This window comes from Coregonus lavaretus (genome assembly GCF_964263955.1).
Source record: "Coregonus lavaretus genome assembly, chromosome: 22".
Classification (NCBI taxonomy): domain Eukaryota; kingdom Metazoa; phylum Chordata; class Actinopteri; order Salmoniformes; family Salmonidae; genus Coregonus; species Coregonus lavaretus.
In genome coordinates, this window is record NC_140009.1 from 35,258,377 (window position 1) to 35,270,515 (window position 12,139).

A 12,139-nucleotide genomic window follows, 5' to 3' on the forward strand; every position below is an offset into this window, starting at 1 on the left:
GTGAGGAGAGGGAAAGGGGGCATATTGCCAGGAATTAGCCCAATTCCAATGTTTCCCCTTCTCCCCAAAGTGTGCACTCATACACTGAAGGATTTAGGGGCGAGTGCATTTATTGGATTGGTGAAGACTGAGTATCTGCAATATGTCTCACACCAATCCAATGCTTTCAAATCCTTGATGGGGAGTGCTTGAGGGAACAAGTGCACACTTCAGAAAGATGGGGGTGGATGGTGTAATTGGGCTACTCAAGAGATAACCGCTTCAACTTAGCAGGCTGACCCTCAGTCCCTGTCCTGGCTGACCCTCAGTCCCTGTCCTGGCTGACCCTCAGTCCCTGTCCTGGCTTGATGTAGATCGTCCTAACAGCCTTGCCACTTGTAGCTAGGTTCACCTCCAGGTCCAGACGGCTAGCGTCTCATTCTGTCGGTCTGGTCTCACACACTACACTTCTTATGTGCTATTCGCCTGGGGACCAGGTTACATTCTGTCGGCCCACCAGACACCTCAGACCACATGACCAGTCTCTCTCCTCTTCATGTGTCCTTCTGACCAGGGGTGGACGTCACAATCTCATCAATCACTCAGTCGATGGGAAAATCATTATGAACCAGCTCAAAATGTGACACCGCACTGGAGATTGCATCTGCAATGGAGTTGTGGTTGTTACTGTCAACTCCAGAGGACCACATGATGAAATGATGAATCCTAGTGATGCTGCAAATCAATACCTTCATGGGTGAATGAATTAGAACGATATGACAAAATGCCCCAATCAAAATTCCACTCACTGTCACCCAGTCTGTCCAAGTGAATGGTCCAGACTCTTGGTCCTGTCAATTCCCTCAGCAGTGAGAGTGGCGCTGAGGGCTGAGATGAGGCCCAGACTACAGATCAGTAGTACTGCAGGCATATAGTCGCTGTCTGTGTAACATGACCAAGGGTGAATACAACACAGCTGTGGCTGGAGGACTCGCGGTCATCTCTAGTTGCACCAGCATGTCTGAACAGGAGAGCTAGCCTGGTCCCAGATCGGTTTGTGCTTTCTTGGCATCGTCACGTCGTGACAACGCCCAAAGGAGTTGGCAAGACAGCACAAACAGATCTGGAACCAGGCCAGGAAAGGGCTGATGTGAGATGGTGACAGCTCCGGGCAAAGTCAGCCCACTTGCTTCCTTAGCTGCACCCCTCCCCTCTTTCCTCTCCACAGCCCAGTGGCTCCTGTCTGGTACAGTACCCATGGGAAATGGTCCTTCCTTCTCCACTAACACATAGCAAAGGCCAGGACGGGGGACTGAGGAGCATGATAAAGATACAATACAAAACAGTTTTTCCTCTTATGCCAATGAACCAGTTAAAAATGTGTAGATTGCGATTGCTTGTGGACAGCGTTGACTTCAGTGACCTTGTGAGGATGGATTCCGACTGGTCCCACACCTTGACCCATTCATGCTCTTTGGAAAGGTTCACCATCACTGGTTCAATTTGATCTGCCAGGGAAATCTCAATTACAATTCAAAGGATGACCACACCATCTTCAGAAAGATACTTCACAAAATGAAACAATTGTCTCCAATTTGCATCAGTGCGACAGCACACTAATAGAAGAGTAAATACCTTTATAATTAAGGTATAGTATGATTGGCTATAGTTTGTTTCAGATGAAGGGTGAGATAGGTTGCTACATATATAAGAATTGGTAAAACAATGTTAAAAGAGACAAATGGGACTCAATTTTATGCATTTATTCATGTAGTTATTTCACTGATTCAAAGGCTCAAGGCTGGGTCAGCGATTTAATAGCCAAAAATACTCTAGAATTGGTGGTTAATTTCTTTATCTGCTTTCTTCACTTGTACTCTTCATTTTCTTTGTACCATCCTTCCTTAAAAATGCCACAACTTTGAAAAGTGCATTTCTTCAAAACTTCTCAAGTACTTTTTTCTCCTTCCTTCCCCATAAAAACATTTCCCCCATCTTCAAGGCTTATGAGGTCACAAATTCGCAACAAGAAACAACCAACATTTTCCCCCAAAGGTTTTATAACCATCCTGTTCACACACAAACAGCCTTCTCCTTTTTACACAGCCAGAGAAGAACAAAAAAGATTAAACATAAACTCCCAAACCTTTTGTACAGAGAAATCAAACTAAACAGAGAATGTATTTTATATTAGTCCATGTTTTAATCCTCTGAATCCACTCCCTCTCAGGTTTCTACCATTTTAATGTGGGAGGGGAAGGAGACTCACATACCAGATACAGGTCTGTGTGTCTATCGACATGAGGCTCTGTGTGTAGTAGGTAATATCAGTCAGTCAGTCCATCATATACCGCTCTGCTGGTCTGTCTTTCTTTATATGGATTAGGAACCAGTTGTATGTCTAGAGGCCATTTTTCCAACAGGTCACCCAGTAATGTATATCATGGTGCGTCTATGTGTCATCAGTTTCAATCTTTCAGAGCAGGCAAGTTAAATCATGTGTGTATCCGCGTGTATATGTTAAGAGTCTCAGTGTGGGTAGGTCTAAGCCAGTCCGAAACCCTCTGAGCATTCCTGAATGGCCAGCAGCAGCATGTGTCTCAGTTTCTCATAGCTCTCGTAGGCTGGGAGGTCCAGCTGGTTAAAGCTATAGGAGAGAAGGAGAGGTTAGGAAGGAATCAACATCAATGAACAATAGATTAGATATGTTAATTAAACACATGGATGCATGGGGTGAATCTCCAGTCTCTCTCCTCACCTCAAAACATCAGGGGGAAGAGAACATAAGAGTATTTCCTTGCTTCACGTTTTGAGGAGGACAGGAGCACTAGACTAAGGACTTTTTGAGATCCAGTTGTGTGTGTGTGTGCTTGTGTTATTTACCAGGTATGAGCTGTGTGGGTGTATATTTCTTTACCAGGTGTGAGCTGACGGTAGGCGGTCGGTGGAGCGGTCGTCACGGTGGATCTGGAACTTCTGTATTCCGTTCATGCCCTCCAGAGCTGCAAAGCCCTGCAGAGGAACCTTGGACGTGCCCGTCACGAACTGCAGGAACTTGGCTCTGTCCGCCTGGTCAAAGGAACGCAGGGCCCGCCAGAACCACTGGATCTGAGGTGAGAAACAGTCAGGTTTACTCCTACACTACACAGACCAGTAGCACACAATCAATATGAATGCATAGTATATAATACAACCAATAGACTCATCTGGCATGTGTGACATCATTGGTGCTATTCATCAGGCACCAAACTACAGACATCTGACTGCAAAAGGAAGGGACTACCTGGAACTTGTCCAATAAGATTTCCCTTTCTGTTGCTAAATGTTTCGCTACATTTTGCTCTAACGAATACGACCCTGGTGTCTATGTGTCTCTGTATGCACCTGTATGGAGCTGGACTGGTACTCTGTGTGAGTGAGAGAGTGAGTGAGAGAGTCAGTGAGAGAGAGAGAGAGAGTGAGAGAGAGTGAGAGAGTGAGAGAGAGAGAGAGAGTGAGAGAGAGTGAGTCAGTGTGCATTGTACTGTAGCGTGTGTCTGTCTCTCTCTACCTGTATAGAGCTGGACTGGTACTTGTGGTACTCTGTGTTGGCCTTGAGGTCGTCTATATCTATAGTGGGCAGGCCAGATATGAGCAGCTCCAGCTCCTGCTCTGTGAAGATGGAGATGAGCCTCTTGGGGATGATCTCATAGAAACCCTCCAGATAGGCCGACAGCTGCTTACGGATCGCACCTACAGAGGGAGGAGGAAGAGAGGGAGTGAGAGTAGAGACTAACACACTTTTACAAAGCTACCATTTCACACAAGTAGTACTTCACTACTACAAGACATTCAGCTGTGCAACATTTGACTACGTATGCACCTATTTTATAAGGCTACCTCTAATAAATTATTACTATGTATAAACATTTATGATATTACTTTGGGTGCTTGACTGGACGTTCACAAATATACCGCGCCAATTAAATATGTACTTTTCAATGCTGGGTATCTGTAAAGCACTTTGTGACAACTGCTGATGTAAAAAGGGCTTTATAAAATACATTTGATTGATAAATGTGTCCGGTTCCTATGTGGTGGTGTGTCTGTTCTCACCAGTCATCTTCATCTGACAGACCAGGTGGACATACTCCTTCTTGTTCTCCTCGGTGACAATGATGTTGCCTCCGTTAGGCTTCAGGTCCCGCACCTCACACACACCAAACTCCTGGACCTGGAGGGAGAGAGAGGGGGGGGGGGGAGGGCGGAAAGAGAGAGGAGGGAAGGAGAGAGCGACAGAGATGGAGAGAGATAGATTCTATTTAATTCTGTGGCGGCTCTGCTGAACTATGAGGGGTTCACTGGCGAGGGCGAAAAGATAAATGTAACTATTTACCATAATCTATCCAATTAAATTTTTAGTCATGGCTGGCATCTGTTAGTCATAATTTAGGCAAGTCAGATTTTTAATAAGCATCCCGAGGCACTCAGTCGCATACTTAGCAGTTTTCTGACTTTGGTTAAAGGGACATTTTAAAAATGTTCAACTTCACATTCATCATGTCCAGCACTACCCCAACATCATCAAATGTGAAAATGGCGTGTTTCTATGGTTTGTAGTCAAAAATAAGCTGCTTTGCATCATGTGATTTCAACCAATTAGTTGGCAATTAGTAGGCAACGCCTACGCATAATTGGTTGAAATCACATGATGCACACAAGATGATTCCATTGGAAAAACATATCTTCCTCCCATCTTTTTTCATACAAAAGATACATAGAAACGCGCCATTTTCACATACGTTGGGTTGGGGTAGAGCTGGACATGATGAATATGAAGTTGAACATTTTGGAAATTGCGCGCACACACGACGTACCTCAGTGCTGAACGTCAGCTCATAGCCCAGAGTGGAGACATCATTCTCCAGCAGGTAGACCAGGCCCTGGAAGAAGGGGTAGTCCTCACTCTCCATGTCTGTGTACCTGAGGACACAACACAGACACACAATAACACCAGCAGCTAAATCAACTACTGAAATACTCCACAAATTAACAAAACACTTGCTACGTACAAGTACATCTCGATGATCTGAACACCGTTTCCCTTAGTGGGATAAAAACGTTGTATTGAATTGAACAATCGTTCACAGATGAAGGGTTATACTGAGTACATGTCATTGTCTGTGTATCTGGAGCCGAGAGGTAAGGCACAGTACCTGCCGCTCTTACCCAGGAACTGCTTGTAGAAGCTACTTGTGAAGTAGTATGTGTGTGTGTGTGTTTGTGTCCACAGCCCCCCTACCTGACACTCTTGCCCAGGATGTGCTTGTAGAAGCTACGTGTGAAGTAGCACTCTAGCAGTCTGTTGTCGTAGACGGCCTTGGCCACCACGCGACCTACGAACTTGAAGTAGCTGAGGTGGTTGGGGTTGCAGTGGGACGAGGGGTTAATGGTGTAGGTGACCCTGTCGCCGGGCGAGGTGCGGAACAGAGCGTACATGGCGTTAAACATCTCCCTGGAGATGATCATGTACCACTCTCTTAACAGGCCTCCGGCATCCTGACCCTCCTCCCCTTCAAACACTATGTACCTGGAAGGTGGGGGAGGGGATTGGAGGGATGAAAGAGAGAAAGGGGGGAGAGGGAGAGAGAAGGAGGTCAGTACACTTGACTGTCATTATGTCATGTGGAGAAATAGGCAGAGAACAGAAAGAGAAAGAGGGATATGAAAAGAGAAAAGGAGAGGCAAAAATAGATGGAGAGAGAAAGACCAAAAGACACAAAGACAAGACAGATAGAGAGAGGGAGAGAGAGAAAGACAGACCGAAACAGAGAGAGAAAGACAGACCGAAACAGAGAGAGAAAGACCAAAACAGAGGGGGAAAAAGAGTCCCTGTTCCTTACAGTCTGTTCTTCATGTCCTCGGGGCTCTTGCGGTGCAGCTCTCTGTAGGAGTCTTCAAATACGTGATCTCTCCTGACATGAACAGCCATGTCCTCCTTCCTCAGACCCTCGTCCAGACGCTCCAGCTCCTGACGGAAGTACCTGGAGGGAGTCAAATTAGTAAAGAAAGAAGCTACAATGTTATCATGAAAGAGACACGTGTTCCACCTAAAGGACCAGTGTTTGACCTGGAGCGATCAGTGGTGTTCATTAGGGCAAGTAACCGTATTAAAATGTTTTGCAACGGAAGATGAAATTATAGCTTTTTTATTGGGCAAGTCCAGGATGTCCCTCCCGGTTTCATTCTATTTTCTTCCATTAGGTGCCTGAAAACAAAAAAGAAGCCTTCCTTACTTTCGCTTGACGTCAAAGTCGAGGATGCGGATGTAGTCGACCAGCACAGCGAAGGGTCCGTCGGCCAGGTGGGTGGTGGACTGGCGCAGAATCTGGTTAAGCACGGTGCGGTGAGTCTCTGTAGGGGGAATGAAGGAGGGAGGGAGACAAAGGGAGAGAGAAAGAAAGGAAACATGTCAGTCGCATTGTAGGTCTTCAATGATCCAGGGTGAATCTCAACATTTTCCTTGACTCCTCACGTCCGCTCTCCTTGTCTCCAAGGGGGAAGCAAGGAAATCACTGGAGGAAAATATCAGCTTTCCTTTTGATGTTTTGAGAGACTGGCAAGGAGAGTGGATGCAAGGAAAATACTTGAGCCACCCCCTGCTATACCCTCCCATCGCTCCTCTCCAGTCCCAAAACTCACCGGCGAAGCGGAGGAACTTCTGTGTGTCCGGAGGCAGGTTGGAGGAAATGTGCATGGAGGAGGGTTCCCTGGAGAAGAAGGGGTCCAGAGAGGAGGGGGTGGCGGGGGTGAGGGGCGCGGGGGACAGGGGGGGAGGCTCGTCTTTGATGTGGGACAGTTGGCTCTCCCTGGTGTCCCTGACGGGGGGCTTGCTCTCCCTCTCTGTGGCGTGGACCAGGAAGAAGGCCTCCACCGCCGGCTGAAGAACTGAGGGAGAGAGAGAAAGAAGGGGAGGGATGTGAGTAGACTGCTGAATTCAAGTACCCAAACTCGTCCAATAACACTCATTTCAATTTTTACAAAGTCGTATTTGTACCATTTTGTGGCTATTAACAAAACCCAGTTCCAACGTTTCATTGCCTGAATGTAAAATCAATACCACTACTTTTTAATACTTTAAGCACATTGGTTCAGGTTACACCATGGACGATAAACACTGAACATATAGTACCCAGTAAGGTGTGGTAAAACTTAGTGCCACACTTTGCGGTTTACTACTGTTAACACATACCCAAAACGGCGTGCTGATCATGTGACTCCTCCAGTTCCTTCAGGCACTCCCCGAGCATGTCCCACAGCTCGTCCAACAGCAGCTGCTCGCTTAGCAGGGGGAGGTCTGGGAGACGCTCTTCTGTCTCCGATTGGTTGTTGCCTTCTTCATCTGCACAAGAGAAGGAAATACAAAGCACACGTGTTAAGACTAACTGAACAAGGTCAAATTACACCCATAACATGGTATTTATCTTGTAGTTCGATTGGCTCTGGCTGCATTCCAGGTCCTCTTTTTGGCAGTTGTGCCGCACATCTTAGAAAATGTATGGTTTATCATGTGAATATAGGTCCTGAGACGTTAACATCTTTAAGTATTATGAGATGTGATAATCTGTGCAGTGTGACTGCAATGAAGACGTCCTGGAACACACCCACTGTGGTGTGTTTAAAGGCTCAATGCAGCCATTTTATATCAATATCGAAACATTTCTGGGTAACAATTAAGTACCTTACTGCAATAGATTTCCATTAAAATGGGCAAAAATAGCTTTTTAGCAAAAAACTATTTCTCAAGCAAGAATTTAGCTAGGACCGTCTGGGAATGGTCTGAGCGGGGAGGGGAAAACTAGCTGTTATTGGCAGAAAGGTTTAGAACGTTTTGTTATTGGCCAATTAACCAATTTACCGCATGGTGACTTCACCATGGAAAGACGAAAGTCCCACCAATGTAAACTTGCTGATCATAAGATCCAGTTTAGATTTTATTTTCAACCACCAACTATCAGGAAATAACACTGATCAAATGTTTTAACACTTTTACAGTGTTCGTTTCATCAGCTGTTGTACAATATGATACAAAACACAGAAAAAAAATATTTTGACTGCACTGGGTCTTTAAGTGATTAGTGTTGTGGTAGTGATCAACTGAACGCCAGTCTTACCCAGGGGTGCAAGGTCCTGCTCCAGAGGGGAGGGCTGGTCTACATCCATGGGAGACTCATCCCTCTGGGCTGCCTGGGGCTCTGATACTGACCCTACCTCCGACTGGAGAAGGAATGGGGGGGGGGGGGTAGGGTGACAAAAGTAGGTGCAGAGATGGGGAATATTTGGGCAGATGGGAAGAAAGAGAGAGAGACAGAGATAAATATGATCAATATAAAGGCAGACATTTTTCCAGCAAACCGTAAAACTGAGTGTGCCATGCTGATGCATGACGACATTGACATTCTCATAAACCTGCAGACAGAGAGAGGGGGAGGCTAAAAGCATGAAGTCATGACAGCTAGCCAATACAGACCTCATCACATCATACAGTAGAGAGAGCAGGCATCACATCCATACCAGAGCTGGGTTCAAACACTATTTGAAACCTTCCAAATACTTTCAGCGTCTGCTCTAGCCTGCCTGGTCATTCCAATACAGAATGCAGCGGATCATTGGCAGCCCAGTCTTTTTTCAGCTTTCATCATGTCAGCACATATCTCCCAGTCTGTTTTCAGCTTTCATCATTCATCATGGCAGCACATATCTCCCAGTCTGTTTTCAGCTTTCATCATTCATCATGGCAGCACATATCTCCCAGTCTGTTTTCAGCTTTCATCATTCATCATGTCAGCGGTATTGAGGTTGTCGGTGTGAGATTGCGGGCAGTACGGTAGGCTGATTTCAAATGCAACGATGGTGTCAGTAGCAGTGTGTCAGTATACGTGTTTGGAGTAAGATCAATATGCATGCAAATGTAATCGATAGTGTGAGCGTATGGTCAGTATGCATGTAATCAGACCTTGGTTAAAACAGTATTTGCTTTCTTTTAATTACTTCAGCTACACTTTAATGAGTGTGACTGATGCAATGGAACCAATGCTAAAAGTACTATTTGAACACAGGTCTAATGAATAAGCATGTAGTCAGTATGCATCATGTAGTCAATAGCAGTAATGTGTGCTTGCGTGATCAATATGCATGTAGTCATGTTTGCTCAGAAGCAGCAGTATTTGGTCAGTGCGTGCGTTGCAGCCCATCATGCTAACCGTTGCAGCGCTCGCCGTGCCGGGGGCAGGGGGGGCAGCGGCAGCGGCATGGGGTGCAGCCACGGAGGATCCGGCGGAGGCGGCGACAGAAGCGGAAGGCGGGGGTGCCTGCTGGAGGCGGCGTGCCCGCTGCCCCTCTCTCACCATCTGGATGATGGCATCGGCCTCGGCTTCTAACTGACGTACCGCCGCCTGGATACTGCTGGCAGAGCCCAGACTGGTGGAGCCTGGATACACAGGAAATAACAGTTACATAACACTAACCCAGAGCTGAGAAAGTCTAGACTAGAAAAGCTGTCATTCCTGATTAATCAGGAATATCACAACCTTGCTAGAGAAAGCTCTCAACCAGTCACGTCTATAAAAGGTCCTTTTTTTGTCTAATTATATTAAACTTTGGTTAATTTCGAAAATGAACAGACGGATGACTCAGCCATTACTATGAATGATTTGAGTAAGACATGAGTAGTAGTGTACGTTTGTCCTACCTAGTCGTCCGGTCTGCTTGGCCTTCTTGTTGGCGCGGCGCGTGTCCTCTCGAAGCTGGATGATGACCTGCAGGACCCGCAGGAAGAACTTCTGGGTGGACGTCTTGGAGGTCAGGGAGGACATGCAGGGCAGCTGCAGCTCCCGCCCGCCCAGCGTCCGCTTCTGGGCCGCCACGATCACCACGCTCTCCGAGCCGTCGAACCTGCGCCCCCGCCAGCACGCGAGGATGGGCGACAAGGCGAAGTACAGTCATTATACAAACACGGACCAGTGGTAGAGCAGTAGACACGCAGTCAGACAGACAAGCAGGCAGACAGACAAGCAGGCAGACAGACACCAAGGCAAAAGTTGTGGGTTATATGATCAGACCGACGGATTGTCGAGTAAACGAAACCTTACAATTACTGCCTTGCATTTCAACACTTTTTGAAATGACCATGTAAAACTAAAATAAATATATTATTTCCATTTCAAGCCTTGATTTGTGTTTTTCCTATTTCTCAACACCGTGTGGGTCTCTCTATTCTCCCACTAGGAGGCGAGAACCAGTGATGACTACCCATTAATATGACACTGTAATCTCCAGAGAGCTGTGTCCTTATGACAGCTAAATGTCAGCCTAATCACAAAGCTGCCTCTAAAAAGCTGCTCCAACAGGACACTGTCATTAATACTGTGCATTTAGCCTCAAAATACTGAAATCCTCTAGAAGCAGTCACTTCACACTACTTGAGTTAATAGACACTTAAGCCCAGTTTGCCAGACACATATTAAGCTGTCTAAAAAGCAACTGAAAAGCCTACCCCTGGACAAACATTTAAAGTGATTTTTAGTCTAGGAATTAGGACTGGGATGATACCAGTTTAGCCATATTTTTTCCATGGCAAAAATTAATACACGAAGCAGACCAAACTCTTTGGTCCTTTAAAATCCTGCTGTATGTAAAATATTGAGTGCTATAGCTTGGAAAATAAATTAATGTGACTCTGGAAGAGAACATGTTTGTTTCGAACATTAGGGCTGTTAAATCCGCTTTGTGTTTTGTTTCCTTGCCACGATACTAACGAGTATTGCGATACTGGTATGGTATCGTCCCGGCCCTACTAGGAATGGGCTTAATCTTGGTCCAGAAAAACAGCTGGTACTATTTTCCTCCCCAGACCCGCTCTCTCTTCACCTGCTAGAGAGCTTGCCGGCATTCAGCCTGGCAGAGAGGGAGGTGTCCTCGGCCGGGGCGTCAGGTGACTGGGCGTCGGCCCGGGCTCTCCTCTGCTGCTCCAGGTTGTACTCACGCAGCTCAGCCAATAACGTGCCTGGAGGAGAGAGGGAGACGAGTTAGCAATAGCTCAGCCAATAACGTGCCTGGAGGAGAGAGGGAGACGAGTTAGCAATAGCTCAGCCAATAACGTGCCTGGAGGAGAGAGGGAGACGAGTTAGCAATAGCTCAGCCAATAACATGCCTGGAGGAGAGAGGGAGACGAGTTAGCAATAGCTCAGCCAATAACGTGCCTGGAGGAGAGAGGGAGACGAGTTAGCAATAGCTCAGCCAATAACGTGCCTGGAGGAGAGAGGGAGACGAGTTAGCAATAGCTCAGCCAATAACGTGCCTGGAGGAAAGAGGGGAAGAAGATAGTGAGTCGGTTGTGTTTGCACATTTTAGACCATCAATTACCAATCAATTCCAAAGCTGTGGGTTCCAAGTTATTTTATTTGTTTCATGCTGTTGGCGGTAGGTGCACTTGATTCAGCAGCCTTAGCGCCGGGAAGGCAAAGTGTTCCCATTTTGAACCATTACATTTGTCTGAGGGTAGAACTACGCCTACCGGGCAGGCCCAGAGAGCAAATCAAGTGCACCTATAGGCCTACCACTGGCCAATCAGATAGCTCAGACCACTGTGTTCTCGACCCTCACCCCCAAAAAAGCAAATTATTATGCTCACTCAGCTGTGCCTCACAAGTAATACAACAGATGATCTATTACCAGTGTAATCATATACCTACATTAAAAAAAATATAATTTCTAAATGGTCTGAGAAGAACAACATTGGCAGGGCAATTCAAGTGATAATGTATTGGGCCTATAGCCTACTGCACAAACCTCATTGCTACAGAACTGTTTTTAATTGGTTCATGCTGCATACGCATAACACTAATCAAATTTGCTCATACTTTTACAGTGTTAGTTTAATCAGCTGTTATACACTATGATTTAAAAAAACTGGATAAACTGAATTTTGACTGTAATGGGTCTTTACGTAAAATCTTAAAGTGAAAATGAAAACATATGCACCCATTGGTATTGTGTGTAGTGTCAGCTTTGTAAGGCTTTGAATAAAAACAGCTCGACCGTGCATGGTTGTGTGCGTATGGTGTAGCCTACTGACGCATCTGTGTGTGAGTGCGTCTCCCAGGTGTCTAGCCCCTGATGT

The 12,139-nt window shown here is 46.1% G+C and overlaps 1 protein-coding gene across 1 annotated transcript in view; it reads right to left on the minus strand.

Moving 5' to 3' along the window:
- Positions 1–1,727: 1,727 nt before the first annotated feature.
- huwe1 (HECT, UBA and WWE domain containing E3 ubiquitin protein ligase 1) overlaps positions 1,728–12,139 on the minus strand; it is an 81,463-nt gene continuing 71,051 nt past the window's right edge. Inside the window, exons 71-84 of the mRNA XM_084187819.1 lie at positions 10,888–11,023; positions 9,710–9,912; positions 9,222–9,448; positions 8,133–8,235; positions 7,211–7,360; positions 6,661–6,906; positions 6,255–6,372; positions 5,862–6,002; positions 5,261–5,548; positions 4,836–4,941; positions 4,075–4,192; positions 3,530–3,711; positions 2,897–3,087; positions 1,728–2,626 (exon numbers count right to left, since the gene is read on the minus strand). Coding sequence (XP_084043945.1) covers positions 2,524–2,626; positions 2,897–3,087; positions 3,530–3,711; positions 4,075–4,192; positions 4,836–4,941; positions 5,261–5,548; positions 5,862–6,002; positions 6,255–6,372; positions 6,661–6,906; positions 7,211–7,360; positions 8,133–8,235; positions 9,222–9,448; positions 9,710–9,912; positions 10,888–11,023 — 2,312 coding nt within the window. The 3' untranslated portion in view covers positions 1,728–2,523. The remainder of the gene's footprint in view (positions 2,627–2,896; positions 3,088–3,529; positions 3,712–4,074; positions 4,193–4,835; positions 4,942–5,260; positions 5,549–5,861; positions 6,003–6,254; positions 6,373–6,660; positions 6,907–7,210; positions 7,361–8,132; positions 8,236–9,221; positions 9,449–9,709; positions 9,913–10,887; positions 11,024–12,139) is intronic.